The following is a 23,980-nucleotide window of genomic DNA, read 5'->3' as shown; positions in this document are numbered from 1 at the left end:
AATGCCGCGTGTTATACCATAATAGGGCATCCGAGATATTTAAATGTTACAAGCTGAGGATGCTTGAGAGAGGCAGGTCTAGATGTTTAAAAATACTAAAATACCTCAATTTTACTTATTCTTAATGAAATAGGGCTAGAAGCACTAATCGATTTGAAGTTAATATTATCTCGATTTGGTCTAGTCTTTTTCAATCCCGTATAGATAACGACATTCCGAGTTCCCGGGTCTATCTAATGCTCCTGCATCTTTTCAAGACCCCTGCCCGGACTTCACAAGCGGTTTCCTCGGTGTCTTGACCGTAGCGTCCCCGTCCCAAGCTTGTTTCCTAGAAAAGTAACAAAGCAAAGGTTACTTTTAGTCACTCTAGTCACTTTTTTTTTCTGACCGATCCACCTAAAATTTCCTCATCTTCCATGTCTGTCCTTTTTTTCTAGTCAGTTAACAGTTTAGTGCCAATTGACGATGAGTCTTTGCTGACCATTTTTGCGCAAGCAATTTTTATTGACCCTACAGATAAACTCTTGGTCCACCAAAACCTTTTTGTGATTATTTTCTTTACTTCCCCAAGTATCCGTACCTATCGCACACGCCCATCCCCCTCGTCTACGATAGCTACGAGGTTCCGATGGCGTCGTCCACGAGGGCCTTAAGTAGGCTTACTGGTCCGGCCAGACAGCTGTCTGTGCATTCAAATGCGCCGGCCCTGAGCTTTAGTACGACGTCATGCCCACGAAAGTTAACCTCTTCTACCGTTATCGCAAGGACACGAACAAGAGCGATAGTTGTACCTCGCCAATTCATAAGATCTTATGCCGACGCAGCTCCCGTTAAGAAGCCGCGCAGGATTCGTACTACAATTAAATGGTTATGGCGCTTCACCTACTTGTCCCTCCTTGCCGGCGTTGGTGCTGTTATCTATGATGGTTACTTAGATCGTAATCCGGAAGAGCAATTCGCTCCTGATCCTGAAAAGAAGACATTGGTTATCCTTGGTTAGTGCCCAATTAAGGTCAATTGTGATTCCTATGTCGTCTAACAAATTGGATCCTTAGGTACCGGTTGGGGTTCAGTCGCTTTACTCAAGAAATTAGATACTGCCAATTACAATGTCGTCGTTATCTCACCTCGAAACTACTTCCTCTTTACCCCTCTATTGCCCTCGTGTACCACCGGAAACATCGAACATCGATCCATTATGGAACCTGTGCGCCAGATCTTACGTCACAAGAAAGCTGCTGTGAAGTTTTACGAAGCCGAAGCTACCCACATTGATGTTGATAAGAAGGTTGTCAAGATCACGGATAACAGTGACATCAAAGGAAAAGTGCACGAAACCGAAGTTCCGTACGATATGCTCGTTATTGGCGTAGGTGCCGAGAACGCTACTTTCGGTATTCCTGGTGTCCGCGAACACAGCTGCTTCTTAAAGGAGATCCGAGATGCCCAAGCTATTCGTACCAAGATCATGGATTGTGTTGAAACCGCTGCTTTCAAGGACCAGGAAGCGGAGGAGGTTGACCGTCTGCTTCACATGGTAGTCGTCGGTGGTGGTCCTACCGGTGTTGAGTTCGCTGGAGAGTTGCGAGATTTCTTCGATGAGGATATCCAGAAGCTTATCCCCGAGATCGCTCCCCGCTTCAAGGTGACTCTTATCGAGGCTCTACCCAATGTTTTACCCATGTTCAGCAAGCAACTCATTGACTACACTGAGAGTACCTTCAAGGAGGAAGACATTACCATCATGACTAAGACCATGGTTAAAAAGGTGACCGATAGGACGGTCGAAGCCGAAGTTACGGGACCCGATGGAAAGAAGTCTACGATTACTATCCCCTACGGTCTTCTCGTATGGGCTACTGGAAACACTGTGCGTCCTGTGGTCAGAGATCTCTTATCGCAAATTCCCGCTCAGAAGGACTCGAGGCGAGGTCTTGCCGTTAACGAATACCTAGTCGTCCAAGGAGCCAGGGATATCTGGGCTGTTGGTGATTGCGCCGTTGCCGGATACGCCCCAACTGCCCAGGTCGCTTCCCAAGAAGGTGCCTTCTTAGCTAGACTATTTAACAACATGGCCAAGACCGAAGCCTTGGAACAGCAAGTCCATGATCTTAGCGCCAGCTTAAATCTCAAGCCTGGCGACACCGCTGCCAAGACACAGGAAATTGAAAGCATCGAGAAGCAGCTACGCCGTATTAAGGATGTCAAGCCTTTCCACTACTCTCACCAAGGTAGTTTGGCCTACATTGGCAGCGAAAAGGCTGTCGCTGATGTTGCCTGGTTGAACGGAAACGTCGCTACTGGCGGCAAGCTCACCTATCTCTTCTGGAGGAGTGCCTATCTGAGCATGTGCTTCAGCAGTATGTAAACCCTAAACTAGAATTATTAGCGAACATAAATACTAACGACTTTATAGCTCGCAACCGTGTCCTCGTCGCTCTTGACTGGGTCAAGGCTAAGGTTTACGGACGGGATGTTTCCCGAGAGTAAATGCCTCTATTAGATAATATCTAATTTTACTAGACGATTTTCACCTATTTAGGTTAAAAATCGCTGGTTAGATTGGAGGCAACTGGATTTGTTTGTTTATCGTATACATCCATGACCCCATTGACCGTTTATATTTTGTCTTCACGGAGTTTCGGAGAGAGGGCAGTGCCAGGCACGATATTACAAGAACGGATACGAAAGAATAAGGTTTCTTTATCAAAAGGGGCATATGCAAGTGGCGGCCCCATACCACACTAACATACATCATACAATATGTACAGAGGGCGCCTTATGCCTTCGAGAAAATAGGCCGAGTAGACTAGGTACCTAGGATAGACGGGGCGGAACGTGAAGCGGGCTGGGGAGGTTCCCGTTTGTATGAATAGTAATATTCAACGCTGAGATAATGCTCTGTACTTCTTTGTCTGGTGCGCTATGCCTGTTACTGGTACGTTGGCTTGCGGCAAGATGCGTGTGTCCAAACTCACTACTAAACACGTATTCCACCTTACTTCTTGCTACTTTTTCCATAGCTAACCTCGGTTATACATACGGAGCAAGGAATGATGGTTTTGAGGGCTCTAAAAACATTGAATTTGATATTCACATGAGGCTCCGATTTGTTCCGATAGCAAGTCAGTAGGGGAAGACGGGTATTTCCGCTACATGTAAAGCATTCGATCGACGTCGATAAATGTAGTGATAGAGCCTGTCTTGTTCCGACATTAATCAGCTGTACTAGTTGATCTAACTAGTTGGGTATTTCCACGTGCCAATGAATAACGTCGGTTCGGTATATATAAGCTCGTGCACGATATCATTGCCCAAACCGTAATCACAGCCCGGGTTTGATAACCAAGGCCACCAAACCAGGTACGATCAATTCATCTGCGGCTTGGCGTTGGGTTCCCTAACCATGGCATAAAGCTTAATGCCAGTGCCGTTATCATCGCATTCAAGCTCCTTCGCGAATTTGAAGCCAAAGCGACCGTAGATCTGCATATTAGGCACGTCCCGACTAGATTCGAGGTAACACTTCATGCCCTCGGCGTCGGCCTGGTCTGTTACGGTCTCCATCATAAGCCGTCCTATTCCCATGTTCTGGGCCTTAGGTAGTACAACCATTATGTTGAGAAAATAGTAACCCCGCGGGTCGGTCCAGACGGATGATTGGGCTTTAGCCTGGGCTTCTTTCCATATGTAGTACCGCTAGATAATTCATTTCAAGTTAGCAGCCCTTTGAAGAATGTGGTGATGTCAAATTCAAGATGGGTATTCGGCAAAGGGAAGTTTGGTCCTGATCGGCGGCTGACACAGGTACTGAAACCAGCATGCGCCCGCGTTGGCGAAGGACAAAGCGGGGCTCTGTATCTTCCCAGGACAAGCCTCCTGTTCCGAACCATCACCCTGCTCTACCACGGGCAATGATGTATGATTTGGAATGTCCACGATATGCAGCCAAGTCGGTAGATCAAAAGGCTTGTCTTTAAGCCGAGGCTTTTTGCCCGCGTTCGGGATCGCATCAATCAATCGGTTTGAACTCACCTTCACGTTGAGACCTCCCCGGCCGTAGTACAGATTCATTCCGACCTGGCTAAGCCACAGTCGCCAACCTTCGGCCCAATCGTGCCAAGTAGATTGGTGATTCGCCGGTTGCGGTTTTAGCCAACAAGCGACACCTAAAACTTCATCGCTGCCTTCTTCTTTAGCGACGTAGAAGAGGCCATTACGCATACCCCATCGACATCGAATGCCAAGAGAGGCCGCGTTACGTTGCTGGTTGAACTAATAGGTAGTATTAGTATCGAACATGGAGACCAATCAATGTTAAAAAAAAACCTCAGCTCTCCAATAGGCGAAACGATCAACTGGTAAGGCAATAGATTCCCGAGAGCTACATTTTTCGTAACGGCACAAGGGTGGATGGTGGGTTGCAGACGAGGAGGAATATTAATGACCTTGTTGCGTATCCTGTACCTCCACGCCCTTGAAACAGATCTTGGCGTACAGACGGGTGCGACAAGAAGGCCAGCTACAGAATCCAGCCTATCGCAACCAAGGACAACTTAGCCAAGAGAGGGACCTACGTACCGTAGATCTGTTGAAGACCCAATTGTTATACGGATCATCGGCAAAAGCTTGTCTTTGGGGTAGTAGAAGGGTTAGTTAGCATGAACAATAAGGAGCTGAGGGAAACTTATCAGCCGCAGTCCACAGTACCCTTCACCTTAGCACCCTAGCAGCAACCCCAGGTTACACGCGACACCTCCGCCTATCGTTCCATTGCTTCGGAAGGTTACTTGCCGACAGGTAGGAGGAATAAAGAGATGGTGTACTCACTGAATTGCAGATACGGCACCTGGTATGTCTGCCTCTGTAAGGAGAGATACTTTGACTGGCATTTCGACAATAATCCGATTCGGCGGAATCTGCCGACTTAAACGAAGTAGTAATATAGGGTCGTATCTTTGGAATTGAATGTCAGGTAACACTAGATGTATTCCTAAACCATCGCTACCAGTGTATACAGAATTATTCCGAGTTTTTTCTTTGGGGTATTAAAAGGGAATATTTTATAATCAATTTTGGCTGAGAGATATTATCTATATAAGAATATAAAAAGTTATGTGACAACTCAGAATAACCAGGGGCCGTGATAAGCCAACCCAGGATTTTGAGGTACTTATTAGATAAGGTTCGTGTCGATCTAAGAAGTTCACCGGATGGACTTTCCTAGCTGTTTAGCTTTGCAGCTGTCGCCATACTAATGTACCTTTATCTAAGGTACCCGGTATAACTCCGGGGAGGGTCATCCCTATAAGATCCGTGTCGTGAAGTATAATTGTGAATAGTCACACTTATACAACCTAAATTAGATTTAAATAATAATATGTATTTAAACTCACTAGTGAGTCCCGAGTAGACTTCCTGACATTGTACCACTCAAGGAGAGTCTATCAAACAATTATAGATCTTGAATCTGATGTAGCGCAAATTGTCAAGATCTTTGTACCTAAAATGCCTGCCAAGCTACTATACTACCTAGGTATGCATGATAGCTGTAGCTTCAAAATGGTTGAACGAATGAGGACACTTTCCCAACCACCCCGTCTCTTTTCAACATATACAAATCTCATGGTGGCAGAAGTAAGGCTGAGCGTTAGGCTTCCTTCGACTCGAGCGTATAGTATTTAGGATGGGGGTTAGGTGGCTTCATGGTAATTGCTTTTCGCTCGGGAAACTTACAATTTCGTTGCATACAGTGACGTTGATTTACAGCTCATCTGCAAAATGCCTGTCTCTAACCCAAACGATATGACCGACAATTGTGTCTTTGTGACCATCGGCCAGTTACTAAGCATGACACCCGAAGCCGTGGCTGAGAAAACCGAATACTTGCAGACGGCAGACGGCTCAGGAGGCATACCAACACTAGGCGAGATCCGCGCTATTCTCGGTTATACCGGTCGAAACTTCGAGTCTCAAGAAGGCAATAACTTGCCTCCAAGTGGCGTTACGAAATGCGGACTTTTGTACTACAGGAAGAACGGATCTGGACATGCTGTGGTCATGGAAAAGTGGGGGTCAACTTGGTTGATGTACGATTACCAACATCGTAGCGGGAGACAGAGGCTGGATTGGAACACCGAGGTTGATACAGTTGCGATGACTTTCTGGTTTACTTAGTTAAAGAAAAACCTCGGCACTCAAATCAGATCATCATGGCTGAGTTGATAATGAATGAAGAGGAAGGGAAACCCTAAATAGGCAAGTCCGGGTTAAAGTTCAAGGGGCAGCTTGGAATTGAGGCGAAGAAGACGAGGTTTAGTGCTCGGTAACCGGCGTGAGAATCCCAGGGTCTGCCTGCCTATGACTGCGGAAGAACTCCGGGGAGTGAAGCCCCTAATCATGTACCTAGAAGGTGCCCTTCACTTTTCTTCTCTCGCCAAGCCCCTCTTCCTCTCAAATCACTTCAACTTTTTCCTTCATTGGCGAAAAGATAACAATTCGCAAGCATTACCCTAGAAATGGCGGTGTCCTATTTTGAATGTATCAATATGGATTCTATAATATCCAATCGATGAATTAATCTGATCAATTATTAAGAAATAAACATTACTATGGACAAGGTTGATCGGGATACAGCCGATTTCCAAGCCAAGATCAGCAAATTCATCTCCTCGAATGAGTTCTAAGCCAGATCCCTTTCGAGAAGGAAAAGCTTGCGATCGCTTGTCATCACTTGGCTCGGGTTGGCGCCGAGACCTCTAACAATTCTAGATATCTACGTATTTTGCCAAGGACGTACCTTACCTACCTGAGTATTTCTCTCGAAAACCTCGCATGCGAACGCGCGTTGGTTGCGGGACCACCTCATTCGTCTCGAAACGCCGGTCATCTATCCCATCCTCGCTACGAAATTGCCTAGAGCCACTAGGGATAATTACGTTTTTAATTGTTGACTATTTGATCTCGACCGGATTATTCTCTCATAAGGCAATTAAGAGCGATATAGTAAGACTCTTCTTACATTTAGCTATCTCGTGACAATGTGCAAGATTCCTGCACATGCTCGGAAGACTACACTCTCGCAGCAGCCGAGCACAGTCCGCTACGAGAGAGAAAGGCAAGACGCTGATCTGTATCAAGTTGGGTGCCGTGGGTCGAGACCCTTGTTGAAACCCGGCGCTCCCCGCAAACAATCCCTGCCTGAGACAGGATGTCCTGGCCATCTTGTGACAACATTAACTTCAAGTCTATGCAGTGCCCGAACACGACTTGAGTCTCTTTTAGCGCTCACAGTTGACAAATTCTACCCCTAATGACACCAGCGAAACCGCCTGAAGTTTCGCTGCACTACTCTATCAATCGTCATTGGATGCCAATAGGTGAGATATGGCCGTTAACGTAGCCACACCTGACTTTCCTCGGCTGTTCTTGTTCAGCCTCAAACAACAAACAATTCGTCGACTCTAGAGAGCTGACGCTACCACGATTCAATTAGTCTAGATTAACCCACAACTTACGTTCACAGATTGCAGTTTCTAAAACGATTGGACGTTAATGGTCCTATTTCTATCTGAGCTACCTTGGTACGGTAGCTTTTATTGCTGTAGCGGCCACCGAATTTATACGACCATCGAGTGATGTAGCATGTCAAATATCATCAACAAAACTTGGACTTCACGTCACGATAGCCTTACCCAATAGTGATATTGAAAAGCTAAACCTCTTCTAGTGAAGGTTCCGTTCAGTTCCTGAGCGTGGGTGAGAACCATTCCCACACATGGAAGAGTCCATATCGACCGGGGTTGAGCTATCCAGGGGTGGTTGAAGGGGCCTCCATCGCATCCCTGAGACATGTTGCACTAGCTGGGGTTAAGTCTCCGAAGATACCTTCTCCTTGAATTTGATACGCCTTTCTGAAGCTACACTTTCTTCTCTCGCTACTTCGTACCACCAATATTCTTGGCTCTTCTTCCCATTTTTTCTGTCCTTCTTTTCCTCTCTTTTTTTCCTCAAGGCGGGCCTTCTTGTATTTCGATTCGTCAACCCCTAGGCTTGGGTTCTTGGTATTCATTTTCATTCCGTCCTGTCGCTCCCGGTCTGCCCAGCCGAATACTTTTTTCTTGGGTGATTTTTAATACTAATTGTCGTTCGTTTTGCTGTTTGCCTACCGGCCATGTTATGAAGAAACCGAGACAGGTGCTTGGATGCAGAGCATTTGCACAAGAAAATTACTTACAAATTATAACATGCCGCCATCCAACAGCAAACGACAACCTCGGAAAATTCGACCATGGAAGCAGAGGTCGCAGGATATGGATCGGAGGTCCAAGTTTCAGCGACACGGTAGTCTGAGGTATAGAAATACCGAAGACAACTCTTCCGATGGGCGAGGCTTGAAGCCAAGGCTGGTTAGCAGAGGTCGGGATGAAGACGGTGGTTCCGGCGGGCGCGGAGACAACGATAATGGAGCACGTAATTTTGGTGAACTCGATGACGATTCGGACGATAGTGATGGACTTGGTGATTTGAGCGACGAAGACAACGACAGTGTCAGCGATTTCAGCGATGATGAGGAAGATGAAGGCCTTCCCCCTCCTCCACCACCGCCACAGCCAACTGGGGCAAGTTCCTCTGGGTCTTTCGTCACTTTAACTGCGCTACCACCGAGCAAAGTCACATCTCAGCCACAAATCGTGACGGTTCCTGTGCCGCAAGCACCGTCTCCTTCATTACCAGTTGTGGTATGCTCTAATGTTGATTTAATGTGAAGGAGTATAAACTAATTGGTTACTAATAGTTGCCCGCGACTCTCACCAAACCGGGACTGGTTCTCAACCCAACAACCGATAAAAAGGAAGAAGGCGATGTAAATACTGCGTTGCCATCATTTCTTACTACTACAAGTGTCCAGTCAATACCCACGCCAACATCTATCGAGACGGCGACAGCTCCGACATCGTCGATATATGAGAAGCCCGAATTTAGTATGGCAGACGATGATAATAACGATAACGATGGGGGCAAGCATAAATACCACGGAGACAAGGACTCGTCCCGAGGTGGCTTAGATTCCACGGCAGAGCACCTCCTCATTGCTGCTGGAGCTATTGGTGAGTAATTGTTGTTCTTATTAAAATTCGAAGGCTAATGTAAATAACGAAGGCGCCTTTATCTTGTTCTGCTTCATTGGCTGGATTGTCTACAGGGTTTTAAAACGATCAAAAGGTCAAAGCTTCAGCGGCGGCCGTGGTATGGGTTTTATTGGAAAGCTTTACGGAAGACGCAAGGAACCAACGGAAGGCACCTGGGATGGCCGTACGATGTACATGGCCAATGAGGCACCTCCTCTCTACGAAAAGGGCGAATATGGTACTATTCAATCAGGCACTTACTATGGTCCTGGAAAACCGTATTTACCAGGACCAGGTAGCCTTAACCGCTCAGCGTCCTCAGTTTCTGGAACTGGAACCCTTCAACGACCAATGAACGAAAATCCGGCACTCGCAAGCATTATTGATCAATACCAACCGGGTAACGGAGCCGCTGTAAACAACAGCAATGTCGACTTGACCTTGAGGTCACAAATGTCTCAACCATACTATACCGAAGCGGATGTTATCCATGATCCACCGGAAATGTATAATGTACCAAAACGAGCGGGGAACCGAGCTAGCGAATTGTCATCGATTTCATCCGGGTTTGGAGACGGTGATATCATTATACCACCACAGACGGTAGAGAAGCCCCCGGTCCCTCAGATTCCGGATACTCCAGCCGCGCGAGAATCGTGGATGAGTCGGGAAGGTGATAGAAGGGAGACGGTTTATACAACTACGAGTGAGGATCGACCGGCTCGGTTCCGATCTATAACTAGCTGGGTCAATCAACAAGCAGGTCGGGCGAAGAGAGCTGGTTCGAGGGCCAAGGAAAGGGGAGAAGTTCCTGTCATGCCGGCGATACCGGGCGAAATAAGTGCTACCCAGCAAACCACATACCGGTGATTGATCAGGTTCTCTAATGTCAAAAAAAACTTATTCAACAAATCTACTTCCTTTACTTATCTTACAAAAAATACAGTCCTGGTATATGGATTCTTATTCAAATCATCTGTTCAGAGAATTGTTCTGGTACAGCAGTATCCTCAAGGGAGGATGACCATACCGCGTTTAAGGCGGTATTTCACTCTGTACTGTACACAGCAGTCTCTTATATGTATTTCAAACCACGCTTGTACTAGCGTCGCTGACCCAACGATGTATTCCTCGTTCATCTGGTGTCTTGTACGAGGGAAATTCACATCTTGTTTGGCGTTGGGAGATCAAAGTTTTCAGCATCTATACCTATATTTTCATTTTAGGAGGACAAGGAGGGAGAGGATATTCATTGCCATACGAATGATCGATATAGAGAAGTAGATGATAACGATTAAGTATTATATAGACTAAACCTGATTTATTTCAGTCTATTCATACGCCGAATGCCTCTTTTGAGTTGCTGAACGAATTATATAAGCGAGGTGGATTTTTTATGGTTGGTAAAGGATGTTCTCATCAGCTTAGTCTAAGCCTAGTTTTTTTTTGTCTTACATGACAAACTCGCAACATGAGGCTTATAGAATCTCGACGCCTCGCAACTGTGGAAGCATTATGTGAGTTTGACCGACTTATTCTTTTTTTCTGTGGATATGATGGATGATTTCTTGTGGAGTGAATGTGTTGGTATTGTTTCCATTACTTGACAAACCATTAAAAATTCATTGATTTTCTACAAGTGCGTTGTTGGTCTTGAACTACCATGTATGGTGATGAAGATCAAATTAAGTGATGAGCAGACGCGCGTTGATTATGTTGAAGCTGAGTTGGCTGAGTTGAGTTTCCGAGATTGTGTTAATAATCAGCGGAAAGCGGTTGGATTGGCTGTGTCTGAGCTGAGAGTCACACAGCCTACAAGCCCTGTGGCTCGGTATTCCTTTACCCGTTCCTTCATCCGGGTAGCCCCACTACCGAACAGCGGGATAGTCCCCTGTAAGTTACCGAATAGTGGGTGCCTGGTCCGCTGGTGTGATGCTAAGGTCCACTAGGAAGTCGCGCGAACTGCAAACAAAAAAAGCACATGACGACAATGAGATGGACTTGCCATTTGTTTCGCGATAATTAAACCTTTTAGTCTTCATCCCATCTCAACTTCCCCGAGTCTTTTGTATATATCCACATACGGTGTAGGATTTAGCATTGAGTACTTTTTTATTTCTGTTTGTTTGTTTCTTCGTCCAATAGATTCGCATTAATTTGAAAACAACTACGTGCGTACATCATCATCTTGGCCTTTTTGGGTCTTACAATTAAACCTTGGAATGCGTCCATTATTTTAGTAGCTCAGCCTCGATATCGACGCCATGCACACCGTGTAGATCCCGCGCCTAGCTCTTGGTTCGTCACCCCCTGGCCCTACCCACCTGCTACTTCCCAACCTTACGCATTCTGGTTTATGTCAGCTGCGATCTACTTCGAGACAATATTTAGATTTTGATTTTCTTCCTTAGTTTTTCTCTCACCTGAGCATACCTGCATACATCATACATCATTCAACTTGAAAGCGGGCGACTCTTGGCGATTTACCCTTTTGTACCTACCTCCGAGAGAGTCGCCTTTGAACATTTATGAATACCAACTACGAACAACTTCTTAACGAATTCAAGATGCTCGACGAAAATCTACCGACGTTTTACTTTAGACATACGTCTAACAATCCTCTCTTAAACCTCATATACTTCACACAAAATGGCTCCGAAGCCGCAGCTGAATACTCGCTTCAAAAAATCGATCCGGACTTACCCCAGTCAAAGAACAAATATGCCGTGGCCTTAGGAGACGCTGGCGTTCAGGACGTCATATTCGCAGAGGTCTTAATCGAACCCGAACTACAACAACCCTCCCTTTCTGCCGCCGAGGTCAGACAACAGAACGGTGCCCCGCTTCCACCTGTGCCTATAATACCCGACGGTTTCACAATACAACTCTACAACCCCGAACAACAAGTACCAGTGAAGGCCGAGAAGAGCACATGGACAGGGAAGGAATCATGGGAATTCGAAATGCCGCAGCAAAGCTTCCGAATGCCATCGATGTCTAAACTCGATCGACAACAAAGCGACCCTGTCGCAAGTAGTTTGACGCCTAAGATCATGTTTAAATGGAAGCGAGACAGCAAGTTTTCGAAAGACATGACGTGTTATATGACCGGTACATCAGTAGGAGGCAAGAAGAGCAAGGACCCAGATATCACCATAGCGTTATATAAGAGCGGCAAGGAACCCAGTGTCACAATCTACGAGCCAAACCTACAAAGGGTAGATTTAGAGGATCGCAAGGGTCTTGAGGTTGTGCTCCTACTCAGTGCCGAGGTTATTCGCGAAATCTACCTCTTCCCTAGTCGCGACTCTTTCAACATTGCCGGCGTACCTAATAAACGCAAGAACTCGCGACCAACTCCCACCACGTCCACTTCTCCAACGCACTACATGACTAGTGCGATGGGAAACGTACCTCCTGCGAAGACCACATCACCCATTACGCAACAACCTACCCCTCCCCTCGACGCAGAGACAAAGCGTCTACAAGCGCTAGTCCAACAAGAAGAGCGCGAGCGCGACAAACGAGACCGTGCGGAACAAAGGCGCATTAAGAAGATGCTCGAAGAAGAGGAAAAAGAACGCAAGCGCCGAGATATCGAAGTCGCCAAGGAGACGGAACGCTTGCGCAAGGAGTTCGGTATGCAAGGGCAGGACTTCGGACCTAAACCTAACCTTCCCCCACGCCAGCAGCAAAGCATACCGCAATTGAACGTTCCCATCCCGCCTCCCAGACCGTTAAGTGCTGAACCCAGACCCCATGGTGGTAGTGGTTTTGGCGGGTGGTTCCACGGTGTGGGGAGCTCGCCAGGCTCACCCGGATACGGGTATGGCTATGGACAGGGACAAGCGGGTCCGAGCTCAGGGCGTAGGAGGGTGGGAAGTGCGGATAGTGGCAAGCCGCAGAAGAAAAAGAGTACGTTCTTCTAGGGAGGGGAATGGTATATCGATCTCCGCATACGGATTGGACGTAGAGAATATCGTTAGTGAAGATTGAGGTGTCTGGGAGGAAGATTGGTGATCTAAGCGGCGTTAGGGGAAGCGATTGTGAAGCGGAAGGATATAGGGAGGGAAAATTTTATGAGGTGAAACGTGCTTTTAATGATACCCATGAGAATAAGAAGCTTGATTTCTAGATTATGTGGTTTTATGAGTGCCTTGTGATGGTCGTGGATTGATTATTGATGAGTTATATTTCCAAGTTTAGCGCAGGTCCAGAGGTCTTGTTATTCCATTGCTGCGTAAGTTTTGTTATGCCATACACTTATGTCGTAATGCTAATTTTTGGTCAATTAAGTTATGTTCAATTCGTCGTTGGCAAATATTTATCGAGTTTGAGTGTGGATTTGGAGGGCAGGTGCCCGTGTTTAGTCCTCGAAGACAACCAAGTCAGACTTACTCTCTTTGAAACGATAGGAAATTGCCAAAAAAAAGCGAGTAATTGGGGTGATTTGTTCTTTATTTGGAAATTACGGGGTTCTATCGGAAAGCACGTCTACTTGTGGTATCTTCACCACTCACGTTGCTGCCTCCCGGTGTATATTCGAGCTATTCAGGGTAGCAACCTCCCCAGTGATAAGGATCCAAAGATGGGGAACGTTCTTTCCCTTATTTACACTCCTTCACCGGAAACAGTGAATGGCCTCGGGGTGAGAAAGGAACCAGTTTCCATATCCGAGTGAGCTACCTCCTTATCCTACCTCAAAACATCTCTTCTATCCGTGACAGGACCATCACCCAACCTCAAATATCATATTTAACACTAAACATCTCCCTTTCTCTAGATCCCCAACTTCAACCACGATGGCGCCTCGTAAAGGTGAAAAAGCGGTAACAACCCTCAAAAACTGCACCGTAGCCATCGCCGGCCACCTTGGCGATGAGTGGAGCTCCGAGAGTGTCGAGCGTTGGTGCTCATACAACGGCGCCACCTATTCCAACATCGTGGATGCCGATGTGACGCATCTCCTCGCCACCCCTAAGCAATTCAAGGATAGGGTTTCTGCTGTTAAGGCAGCACTGCAGTACAAGAAGACGCACATTGTTACTAAGGACTGGTTCGAGGACTGCCTTACCAAGAAGCGACACCGTAAGTATATTTTTACTATTTTGTTGTGCTTCGTTTGGGCATTATTTTGCTAGATGGTTCAACCCTTATGAGGAGATATACTTGCAATTATAGACAGTTTCTACGTTTTGACGTAAAAAGACAAACTTTCTCGTACTAACACATCAAAATAGTGAAGGAGACACCGTACTCGCTCAAGGAAGACGAGAAGAAGGCAAACGCTAAGAAGCGACGCGAAGAGAAGGCACAGAAGGCCATGGAAAAGGCAGTGGATTTCGTCAATACTAGTAAGTCACATTATTCAAAATATTATCCGTGGACAGAACGATGAGAAAGACGAAAGCTGATAATAGTATAAGCTACCAACCATATCTATCGAGACTCGACTTACTTCTCTTACGAAGTCCTCTTGACCCGCCAGGGTGAGGAACATGTCGAGAGATATGTGCTTTATGTAAGTGCCTACCCGCCCCTTCCCGCATTTTATCAGCACTCTGTTTGAGCTGGGATAGTAATACCTGTAAACAGCTTTTCGAATCCAACGCGAAACCGCACCTCTATCACTTCGCGGCCAAATTCTACAAGAAGCCGCGCGACAGCCACCCAGGCATTTATCGCCCTAGTCAGACTGCGAAGCGCTTCTCGCGCGAGTTCGCCGAGTTCAAGGAATTCTTCCGCCAGAAGACTGGTTTGCACTGGGATGATCGTATTGCTAAAGCGGGTACTGTGCTTGAGGGAAAGTTCCAATACCAACCTCCCGTAAGTCCAATATTACTTTAGTATTCCATGCCGATGTTTCAGGCGTATTAATGATGCTCATAGACCGGTGGAAAGCCGGTAGGCATCATCGCCAACCCATCGCCTCAAGACAAGACCATCCCCACTCTTGATACTAGCACAGGTCCGGACCTTCCCGCGGAGCCTCAATCAAACAAGAAGCCACAGGTCCAACCCACCGAGGTAATCGACCTAACTGCAAGTCCTAAGCGTAAGCTTCTCATCGAAGACATCATCCAACAAACTGGAAAGGAGAAGCGACAGCGTCTAGACAATGGAGATGCCTCTTCCCTAACCCGTGACCACAAGCGCCTGAAGAACACGGTTACCAAGGACACTCCCCTCAATGGTCCCGGAGCAGCCCGTAATATCCCGATAGTCATAGAAGACGACCACGAACGGAAGCCGAAGACTAAGGGAGAGCTTAAGAAAGAGGAGGCCGACAATCTCGAGAAGCTCGTTAGTGCCGAGCTAGAACTCCGCCAGAAAGAGATCCGCCCATTCGTAGACGCTATCTTCAACCCAGAGAAGGACGAGGGAGGAATTCAAGGAGTAATTCTGGATTAGGAAGGATGATTTGATAAATGTGTCTGGGTTGGAACATCTGGGCTCTGATCTATGGTGGCCCTTGAGTCCTGGGGCCTTTATGAATACCCTATTGCCCATTTCATTGCGCTGATTTAGTTAGATACCACTCAACTCTTATTTTAGCCCTTAATCAAAAGGGGGCGCTTATAATGCGATTCTGAGTTTCCTATACAAGGGAGTATCTAGCTTAACGCCTAACAACCATTCCCCCTTTCTCCATCCATCCGTCCGTCCGTCCAGATCGCCTGGCTGTGTAAATGCATCGAGAACGGATTTCGTGATATCATGAACTCGTCTTTCCCTTGTTTCACTCCCTCAATTTTGGTATATCTCAACAACGAAACACACAACCTCTTTTCACTACCATCATTCCTAAAATCTCAACTTAGGAAAAACAAATACAACCAACACCGCCAGCACGGCCAACCCCGCAATCCACACATACAGCAACACCCTTCCCCACCACCCCTTCCCTTCCGTAGCGCGCTTCAACACACCCATCCGTCCAGCCACAGCACCCAATCCACGCTCATTTCGATCCAATCCACGTCCCGCGGCTTGCAACACATCCTGGTCTTCTTGTAGTGATGTAGCAAAGCGTTGTGAGGATTGCTTTAAAGCGCGCGCCATCGATACCATGGACTCGGTGAGTTTATCTTGTTCCGCGCGTTGGTGGTCGATTATTGCTTCTGTGGTTGCGGTTGCGGTTGCGTTGGGGTTGGTGGTTGTTAGGGAGGGGGAAGATGTGGTGCGGTCGCCGAAGAGTTGTGTGCGGAGGGCTGTGGTTTCGGCTTTGTCGGTTGTAGGGGGTTGTTGGGAGGCGGCTCCGCGTGGGCGGAGGGTTTGTGATGTACTTGTGCCTGGGGCTGTCGGTTGGGGTGGGTTTGTTGTTGTAGTCGGGGGTGCTGGTTGTGAAGACGGTGCGGTTGTTTGCGGCTCGGGGATAACGGTCGACTCGTCTGCTTCTACTTCTGCCTCTTGTCGCTCTTCTTCCACCTCATCCCTAGTATCGTCATAATCTACCTCCCGCTGGTCTGCTGCTTCAGCCGACTCAACGCTCTCGCTCGGTGTATCAATAATATCACCCAACAGATCCTCTCCTTCAGAACTATCCTCATCACTATCCACACTAATTTCCTCCAACTCGCGGAACCGTTCCGTGACCTGCTCGAGAAGATCCCGCTTCTGGTTTAAATCGGCTTGTACCTCCTGCCGGCGCGAGTGCACCTTGATAGCCAGCGCATCTTGTTCTAACCTCGTGAGGAGTGATCGGGCGTAGTCGATATTCTATGAGGGGTTCTATAAGTTAGTGTTTCAGTCTTTTCTTTGCCTAGTTATTATGATAAGTGAAAGGGAGAAGTACGTACGACTCTAGCTTTACTACGCTCATATTCACTAGTACGTAGTCGTCTCTCCCGTTCCGCATCAGCGTGGAGGATATTCTCTTGCAAGCGATCAAGCAGACGGTTAAGATCCGGTAGCGAATCCGGGTTGGATATAGCACGTCTAGGTGTGATGGGCGCCTGAGCTAACCGCGCCATATTGAAAGATCGACAGCACTCTTAGGGGATGCAACTCGTTGTATCGTGATCGATCACCCCGCAGAAGCTAAATTTCCTTAAGTAAAAAATCGAATTAAAATAAATGTTTGCTTAAAAGATGTTTATCGTGGGAGAGGAGGACACGAAGCACGCGTTCTGGTTATGATGATGTATGAGGGATGTACCTAAGGTCACTGTGCATGTACCTATGACTGGATGGGCTAGGTACCGTTGGTGGGGCACTCGGGAGATACCTAAACTCCCCTTACCTGCCTAATCCCTGTTTCAACGTCCGCTAACGTATGCACGTCGTACCTGCCTACCGTTGCTAGCACTTACACCTCCGTAAACAAATCACCAAGTACCGAGGTATACCTCTATAAAAAGCGTATAAACGATACTATATAGACAAATTTCATAATGGATAGGTGGAATAGGTATAAGACTAAAATTATAGCTAATAACCCCCTGGTTACCACAGCCAAGTTCTAGTCGGGGCTACCCAGAACAACGTATAGCACTCATGAGTCACCATAGATACCACATCCATCACCACAACAATAAACAAACCCTAGCAACTTAACCCGAAGGATTTAATACCATTATGATTGATTGATTGATTTGATTTGATGCGAAAAGCGCTCCCCTACATGAGAACCAGCACCAACCAAGAGGGGTATACTACTAGTTAACTATCGCCAGCCGAACCGAACAACAATAACAACTAGGTCAACCCTTCTTTTACCTATTATGCCATCCCCTTGTATTCCACGAAGACCTCTCCCCAAGATTAAGGCCCCCCTTTCCCTTTTACACCGAGATGTGTTCATATAACTGTAAAAACCGCCCCATGACCCCCTAGTTTATGAACATCTCCGAATAATGAAAAAAGGAATACCACAAACCCCTAACGCCTTAACGCCTCGCACTGATAGACGCATTCTCAAGGAAGTTCAACAAGAAATCCCTATCTTCCGGAGACATGGGAGAATAACTCCCACGTCTCGAAGTAGCCGGGAGCGATCCCGGAATCTCTCCTACGCCTCCACTAGAGGCCACTGAGCCCAACCGAGATCGCGGCCCAAGGCCAACTCCGGGAGCAGGTCCATGCCCATACTGCTCGCCCGTAGCAATCCCCTTACCCTTGGTTTGTTCGACATTCGCTTTTGATTTTCCGAAGAGCGAAAGAAGTGTGTTCTTCTGTTCAGCACTCGCATCCTGTCTGAATTGGGCACCACCAGGAATCGGTAGCGAGGACGCGGACGGGGGATTAGGGAACATCGATAACGGGTTCAGTTGATTAGGTTGAGCACCTTGGGCAGCACCATAAGGATAAGAATGGGAGGGTTGCGACTGGGCTGCGTAAGTTTTGGCTGACAATTGATTCAATTGTTGAGCCTTCTGCAGTAACATATGATGAGGCAATGGCGACGCATTGGCACCAGCAGGAGAAGCCCCATTGAACGAAGCGCGAGGACTAGGCTGCGATCCGACACTACCGTAACGAGCTATATCCGCCGCGCTTCGAGCCGAAACAGATGCATTCTCACTCGGCGACTTGCCAGGTTGGGGACGAGCCAGTATAGTAAGCGCCCGGTACGGAAGGTTCGTCTCCGGGTTCATCTGTATAGGGCGACCATTCTCCTGAGCTGCATTTCGTAAAGTACTAGCAACCGTAGGGGATCGACTAGGCCATTGCTTTTTGTCAACTTCACTTAACTGGGAAGAACGTCGACTTCCGCCTTGCCCGTCGACTTGGACTTGGGAGACCGCCGGGTCGGTCTTCTTGAAGATATCGAGCAGGCCCGCGCGATGCTTGTCGGTGGGGCGTACAGGCCGCTGGTTTGAGCTTGAGGCAGCAGCTCCGTGATTACTATTCACTGGGATATTGTTAAATGTTGAAGGCATGACCGAAGCACCATACTGGCTAGCAAACCCATGATCTGGAACAGGGACTTGATGATGATGATGATGCTGCTGGTGTTGTTGGTGTTGTTGGTGTTGTTGGTGCTCAGCTGGTATGCCCAAAACTTGACCGGGTGATTCCGGTCCGAGACGTTGGTTTGCATCCCTTTGTGCTGAATTCCCCCTAAGAATATTCAACAGGTTCGCCGGATGCGTATTCGGCTGAGGGTGCATTTGCTTCTCGGTCTGAGCAACATGCGCATGATGATGGTATGGCTGCTGATTTTGGAAACCAATTTGGTTTTCTTGTGCTGGGCCGGAGGGTTCTGAGCGAGCGGCAGGAGGCTCTCCCGTTTGTGGTGAAGCAACCATCCCACGTAGGAGTACTGCCTTCCGAACCTGAGGTGGCAATGGCTGTGGGTGTACTAGTTGCACAGGCTGGTTCTGGAACAGATGGGGTTGTTCCGCATAGGTTGGTGGATGAGGAACTTCGGTTGTGACATTCACAAACGGCCGAGCTCGATGCTGCGGCGCGTAACCTGCATTCGGGTTCCCTTGAAGTGGGAACTGGGGTGGTGCTCCGTATGTAGGAACAGGCACTCGTTGACGCTGGGTTTGTGCCGTAGGAACCCCCGTTGGTATATGATCCAATGGGGCCTCGGGAACAGCCGCTTGGGGTTGTCCAGGCACCTGTTCGTCGCTCTCGAATTTGGGCTGCAGAAGAGACAAAAGAGTCTGCCCCGTATGCTGGTCCGCACTTGGAGATAGGATTTGTAGTCCTTGCGTAGGGGGCTTGATCTTTAGCAATCGTTGCAATTCCTTAGTTGCGCTGTCCATAAATTCGGGGCGAGCTTCTAGGCCTGGCGTCGCGTTGTACGGCTCCGGTGCGACATTGTCATCGGTTTGATCGTCGTACAAGGGTTGAGGATGATGATGGATGGTAGAATCACCAATTCTGCTCTGGTCGGCTTTCCTTTGCTTCAGCACCCATTGACGTAGCTGAACCATGAAGGGAGCAACCATATAGAACTTCTCATGAGTAGGACTAGTAGCTCTATGAGCTTTCCCGGCACCCCTCTTCTTGCGATAGGCCGGTAATTCCTCCACTTTGTACCACTTGATTCCTCCGATTTCCTTCCTCGTTCGGGTCTCAAAGACGGTATCCTCCGGTACGCCGCGGAACACGTAGAGCCTTACCTGCTGGTCATGCATAGTGACTTCGAGCGGGTAGACCGGCTCATTCTTGTCAACCAAGCCGGCGACTCGGAGATCATATCCCGTCTCTTCATAAACCTCACGAATGGCGCAGTCTAGATCATCTTCGTCCTTATTGATCTTACCGCGCGGGAAACTCCACCTCGATCCTTTCCTATATCCTCGTACAAGAACAGCAGCATCCATGGCATCATTGAGCATAATTGCCCCTCTGACAGGGACTCTTGTTTTGTACTGTAGGAACTCTTCAAAGGCTTTTATATGGCTTTCGGTCGAAAAGGATGCGAGGAGGGGACAATGTTGGAACATCTTAAGGCTGAAGGTTCGAAGCGACATGGAAGGTAGGGAGGGATCCAGGGGTCGTATGAAATCTTCGTAGAACCATTGTGCTTCTTCAATCTGGAAGCATATGCGTGCGACGGAAGAGAGGTCCTCACGTGGGAGGTTTATGATGAATCGCACACATAGATCGTCCAGCCCTGCCAAAGATCGTTAGGTCTGATCACGTCACGATGAGGCCCAGCCTCGCGCCCAATTCCACCACGGTCGCATTAGAGCTAGGCAATTCATTTTGGAAGAAAAAAAAGAAAAAGTACTTACAATCTTCTAGCTTCATCTTGTCTTGTGTCATATTGAACTCGACCTTCTTGCATGACCACTATTGGAGTGGTAGATGGTTGTGTTGGACTAGAAAGTCGACCCGACCAGGTACGGCGCCGCGCGACAGGTGACGGACGAGTGAGGGGTCGCGCTGGTGGGAACGTTCAAATGGAAGATGAGAAAGAAAAAGAAGAAAAACAGTGTGTGGTAGTAGTGGTGTATTAAAAGAGTTAATATTGATAAAGTGAAAGGGTAGTGATCGATCGTTGTATTGTACGCGAGATCGGCTTCAATTTACGTGATGGATGAGTGATGAATGTGGTATTTTGGTTACTTTCGCGGAATCGTTCCAACGTTTTTGAGTTGCTCGCTCGGAATGAACGAGAAGCAAAAGAGCTGACAGGTAGGTGGGATCTGCCGATGTGGGGAATCTAAAAAGACCTATACCGTATAAGGACCAGAACGAGGCGTCGTGGCTGATAAGCTTGCAGATTCAATTGTAGAACGTGGCCTGTGCTGATTGCTTGTGGGTGCCGCCAAGCCGTGTAAAGTATCTAGGTACGTACTCATGTACACGCCAGTACTTTACTCATATGTGTATTGTGGCGCATCCAGAGCATTCCCTTTTCCACGCTGTAATGATTGTAATTTTGTCTGACTTGCGAACAAGCTGCAAAAATTTACTGGTTATATATATGTGCTGTGTAAAACTAATAATTCGACTTCGTCATGCAAGTCAAGGTTGCAAAGAATGGATAGAGTTAGGATTAGTTATCAAATATATACTTTTAAAAACTATCATAATCAGGCACAGACGCATACATGTAGAAATGATGCGTTCTTATATATGTAATTAAGGTGGCACCAATGACCATGATCTTATTCCATATTAACACTTGAGCAAGGCTGATGTAAAGAGCATGTTTTCGCCATCCAATTCCGAACAGTGTGTTGTTGAAGCGCTACTCCCCACGTAGGAGCCAAATTGTCATTACAATTGACAGGAGTACCCAGATACCGTATGAATAAATGGATGATACCACCAAAACTCGTTTCGGATAATAACACCTGTCCACCCATACCTTTCGGTTCATGAGCAACATCCTATATTAATCATGAACAAAATTGCAGCTCTTTTGTATATATAATATAGATTACATTAATCATTTCATATAAATTAGGAAATCAATAATATGTCAAGGCAATTGTTTAAAGTAGTCGAGTCTGCAACTAAAACCACTTGTTCCATGTTCCAAATATAGATTACAGATCGGAAGCTTTAAGCGAGATCTGGTACCACGGCGTCGGGTCTAGCGTGGGGGGTCAGGAACAAGGGGGTCTACAAGGATTATTAAGCCCAATAACAATACACACATGGCGAAAGGGATGAATGACATGTGAACCCTCACAAGAATTGGAGTATACACTAGCTGCATCTTAGGCAATTTCATCAATTATAAGAAAGCTACCTAGTGAAGAATTGATTGACTAATGTGGCCTCGAAGCTATCACACAGAAAACAACTATACACTCCGACAATCAAAACACAATTTGGATCGGGGTATCAGTAACTCCACGACTCCGCCCTTTAAATGAAAACCCATACAAATATGCTGCCATGAACCCGCCAGGAATTACAATAAAGAAACATCAAGAAGCCAACATATATGATAACCGTTGGATTAGCAAGCAATCAAACCTCAGTAGTCAGCTCTAAGAACCAAACTAATCCTCGCATAACAGTGTCACCGTAAAAAACCAAAGGGATAATTTGGATCGACATGATCAGGATCTTTATGAATATGAACAACCGTTCTCTTCCGTCGCATGTCAAGGTACGTCTTATTGCACCACTTTACGAGAACTTTTCTTGGGGTTAAATAGTCGAAATAGGACGAGAATCGAATGTATGAATCCCTGTTAATTAGTGATATGTGAACATTTGAATAGTTTTATTTTATAGATGTTTTCCTTTCCCGATCTAAATCCAACACGGATCACCTCCTCTCATGGAATGCAATCTTATCATTGAAATAGGCTAGCGGCGTTAAACGACCTATGCCTTTTGATATGTAGGGAATTCAATGCCTCATTGACTCATCAACTACGCAACTCTAAGTGGATTAATCAACGGGACATACCAATATACCAAATGGTTTATCGTAGAGGCAGTAGGTCGTTTGATACGGGGGCTTAGGCGAGCAGTATCAGGAGCCTGCATTGTATCTAAGATCGGGATTGTCAGGTGTTCCATGTTCAGCTGATGGCCTAGGCCATTAGCGACTTGCGATTAGGTATGTAAAGATTTGTTACTTACCCGCTTCATATACTCTTCTATACGGAATGGTTCTTACGAATTGAATATAAATAGTTTGAGTATTATCACAGTGTCGTAAGATAGGATCAAATTCTGCGTTGATGTCTTGACCATTTCTTTTGACATATGGGGGAGGATTGTTCTGATAGCTCTAGTTAGGCTGGTGGGATTACGGTTAGTGCTCCCCTAAATCCACTATAGGCGGAGAGTTGGTAGGTAAACTCTAGCGCCCCTAAGCACTGAATGTTGAGGCTGAATGAATCAGAGTTAGACATGGATTTAGCTCACTCGAGACATCAAAATCCATTCCTAGAGCATAACAGAATTCGAAATAAGATTGGTTGGTTACTATAATACTTTCGCCTTGCGTCCGCATTGCTTTGCTTGAACATTGATGTATGTTTCGGCGAAGATGTTGGATCAAAGTTCAGCATATAGGTATTTCGTAAGGCGGCACGAATGATTGTCGACCGAGTACTTAATTCTTGTATTCCCAGTTAGAAATAGAGAAAGAAATCGATGAGTGGATGGTTCGCTCTGGCTGGGATTATGTATAAAAGTAAAGAGAAAGACACAATCTGAGTCAGTCAGTCAGTCGTAAACCTATATGATGTTTTTGCGAAGTCTTTTCTGTCGCGGGTATTTGAAGAGAGAAAACCGGCCTATTTTTAGGTTGGGGAGTTAGAAAAAGCAACTAACGTTTTGTAGTGGGTCCTCGTATGGCGCTGGAGAGGTGCATGTCACCCGATCTTTTGTACCCATCCCAACTAAACGTGACGGGCGTTAGACATGATGGTGGCATACCATAATTAATTCTGAAATGGTGTTAAATGTACGAA

At 46.8% G+C, this 23,980-nt stretch overlaps 8 protein-coding genes across 8 annotated transcripts; 5 read left to right on the top strand and 3 right to left on the bottom strand.

Annotated features, from left to right (window-relative positions):
- The first annotated feature begins 508 nt into the window (after window positions 1–508).
- F4822DRAFT_368219 (FAD/NAD(P)-binding domain-containing protein) lies at window positions 509–2,693 on the top strand. Its single transcript, XM_051456234.1, has 3 exons — window positions 509–995; window positions 1,056–2,360; window positions 2,417–2,693. Exons 1-3 carry the CDS (start codon window positions 629–631, stop codon window positions 2,488–2,490), a joined length of 1,746 nt encoding a protein of 581 aa, XP_051310401.1. The 5' UTR covers window positions 509–628; the 3' UTR covers window positions 2,491–2,693.
- A 558-nt stretch (window positions 2,694–3,251) lies between these two features.
- Window positions 3,252–5,343, bottom strand: F4822DRAFT_368212 (acyl-CoA N-acyltransferase). Its single transcript, XM_051456233.1, has 4 exons — window positions 4,831–5,343; window positions 4,582–4,633; window positions 4,036–4,275; window positions 3,252–3,699 (listed from the first exon to the last, which is right to left on the bottom strand). The coding sequence occupies exons 1-4, from the start codon at window positions 4,890–4,892 to the stop codon at window positions 3,370–3,372; spliced, it is 684 nt and encodes a 227-aa protein (XP_051310400.1). The 5' UTR covers window positions 4,893–5,343; the 3' UTR covers window positions 3,252–3,369.
- Window position 5,344: 1 nt separating this feature from the next.
- On the top strand, window positions 5,345–6,269 carry F4822DRAFT_368481 (uncharacterized protein). Its single transcript, XM_051456235.1, has 2 exons — window positions 5,345–5,679; window positions 5,737–6,269. Exons 1-2 carry the CDS (start codon window positions 5,509–5,511, stop codon window positions 6,175–6,177), a joined length of 612 nt encoding a protein of 203 aa, XP_051310399.1. The 5' UTR covers window positions 5,345–5,508; the 3' UTR covers window positions 6,178–6,269.
- A 1,977-nt stretch (window positions 6,270–8,246) lies between these two features.
- F4822DRAFT_433165 (uncharacterized protein) lies at window positions 8,247–10,001 on the top strand (the record flags this gene model as incomplete). The annotated part of the gene is made up of 3 exons (XM_051461788.1): window positions 8,247–8,741; window positions 8,798–9,110; window positions 9,163–10,001. 3 exons carry the CDS (start codon window positions 8,247–8,249, stop codon window positions 9,999–10,001), a joined length of 1,647 nt encoding a protein of 548 aa, XP_051310398.1.
- A 1,122-nt stretch (window positions 10,002–11,123) lies between these two features.
- On the top strand, window positions 11,124–13,187 carry F4822DRAFT_368130 (uncharacterized protein). Its single transcript, XM_051456232.1, has 2 exons — window positions 11,124–11,429; window positions 11,699–13,187. The coding sequence occupies exon 2, from the start codon at window positions 11,699–11,701 to the stop codon at window positions 13,058–13,060; it is 1,362 nt and encodes a 453-aa protein (XP_051310397.1). The 5' UTR covers window positions 11,124–11,429; the 3' UTR covers window positions 13,061–13,187.
- Window positions 13,188–13,933: 746 nt separating this feature from the next.
- F4822DRAFT_433163 (uncharacterized protein) lies at window positions 13,934–15,542 on the top strand (the record flags this gene model as incomplete). Its single annotated transcript, XM_051461787.1, has 5 exons — window positions 13,934–14,219; window positions 14,372–14,485; window positions 14,558–14,652; window positions 14,727–14,957; window positions 15,021–15,542. The coding sequence occupies 5 exons, from the start codon at window positions 13,934–13,936 to the stop codon at window positions 15,540–15,542; spliced, it is 1,248 nt and encodes a 415-aa protein (XP_051310396.1).
- A 104-nt stretch (window positions 15,543–15,646) lies between these two features.
- F4822DRAFT_368126 (uncharacterized protein) lies at window positions 15,647–17,184 on the bottom strand. Its single transcript, XM_051456231.1, has 2 exons — window positions 16,931–17,184; window positions 15,647–16,850 (listed from the first exon to the last, which is right to left on the bottom strand). The coding sequence occupies exons 1-2, from the start codon at window positions 17,102–17,104 to the stop codon at window positions 15,936–15,938; spliced, it is 1,089 nt and encodes a 362-aa protein (XP_051310395.1). The 5' UTR covers window positions 17,105–17,184; the 3' UTR covers window positions 15,647–15,935.
- A 581-nt stretch (window positions 17,185–17,765) lies between these two features.
- F4822DRAFT_368102 (uncharacterized protein) lies at window positions 17,766–20,954 on the bottom strand. Its single transcript, XM_051456230.1, has 2 exons — window positions 20,825–20,954; window positions 17,766–20,703 (listed from the first exon to the last, which is right to left on the bottom strand). Exons 1-2 carry the CDS (start codon window positions 20,853–20,855, stop codon window positions 18,020–18,022), a joined length of 2,715 nt encoding a protein of 904 aa, XP_051310394.1. The 5' UTR covers window positions 20,856–20,954; the 3' UTR covers window positions 17,766–18,019.
- Between the last annotated feature and the right edge of the window lie 3,026 nt (window positions 20,955–23,980).

This window comes from Hypoxylon trugodes (genome assembly GCF_022578975.1).
Source record: "Hypoxylon trugodes strain CBS 135444 unplaced genomic scaffold F4822scaffold_9, whole genome shotgun sequence".
NCBI lineage: Eukaryota > Fungi > Ascomycota > Sordariomycetes > Xylariales > Hypoxylaceae > Hypoxylon > Hypoxylon trugodes.
The sequence above is the reverse complement of the archived record's forward strand: the minus strand, read 5'-3'. Positions and strand labels throughout refer to the sequence as shown.

What these genes read in the sequence shown, in the direction of transcription:
- F4822DRAFT_368212 (XM_051456233.1), bottom strand. Translation starts at nt 4,892, where the DNA reads ATGCCAGTCAAAGTATCTCTCCTTACAGAGGCAGACATACCAGGTGCC. An exon ending in GGTGCCGTATCTGCAATTCA is followed by an intron (nt 4,634 to 4,830) that starts GTGAGTACACCA and finishes ACTACCCCAAAG; the next exon opens with ACAAGCTTTTGCCGATGATC. An exon ending in GGGTCTTCAACAGATCTACG is followed by an intron (nt 4,276 to 4,581) that starts GTACGTAGGTCC and finishes ACTACCTATTAG; the next exon opens with TTCAACCAGCAACGTAACGC.
- F4822DRAFT_368126 (XM_051456231.1), bottom strand. Translation starts at nt 17,104, where the DNA reads ATGGCGCGGTTAGCTCAGGCGCCCATCACACCTAGACGTGCTATATCC. An exon ending in AGCGTAGTAAAGCTAGAGTC is followed by an intron (nt 16,851 to 16,930) that starts GTACGTACTTCT and finishes AACCCCTCATAG; the next exon opens with AATATCGACTACGCCCGATC.
- F4822DRAFT_368481 (XM_051456235.1), top strand. Translation starts at nt 5,509, where the DNA reads ATGCCTGCCAAGCTACTATACTACCTAGGTATGCATGATAGCTGTAGC. An exon ending in CTTCGACTCGAGCGTATAGT is followed by an intron (nt 5,680 to 5,736) that starts ATTTAGGATGGG and finishes CGGGAAACTTAC; the next exon opens with AATTTCGTTGCATACAGTGA.
- F4822DRAFT_368130 (XM_051456232.1), top strand. Translation starts at nt 11,699, where the DNA reads ATGCTCGACGAAAATCTACCGACGTTTTACTTTAGACATACGTCTAAC.
- F4822DRAFT_368219 (XM_051456234.1), top strand. Translation starts at nt 629, where the DNA reads ATGGCGTCGTCCACGAGGGCCTTAAGTAGGCTTACTGGTCCGGCCAGA. An exon ending in GAAGACATTGGTTATCCTTG is followed by an intron (nt 996 to 1,055) that starts GTTAGTGCCCAA and finishes TTGGATCCTTAG; the next exon opens with GTACCGGTTGGGGTTCAGTC. An exon ending in TCTGAGCATGTGCTTCAGCA is followed by an intron (nt 2,361 to 2,416) that starts GTATGTAAACCC and finishes ACGACTTTATAG; the next exon opens with CTCGCAACCGTGTCCTCGTC.
- F4822DRAFT_368102 (XM_051456230.1), bottom strand. Translation starts at nt 20,855, where the DNA reads ATGACACAAGACAAGATGAAGCTAGAAGATT. An exon ending in CAAGATGAAGCTAGAAGATT is followed by an intron (nt 20,704 to 20,824) that starts GTAAGTACTTTT and finishes GATCTTTGGCAG; the next exon opens with GGCTGGACGATCTATGTGTG.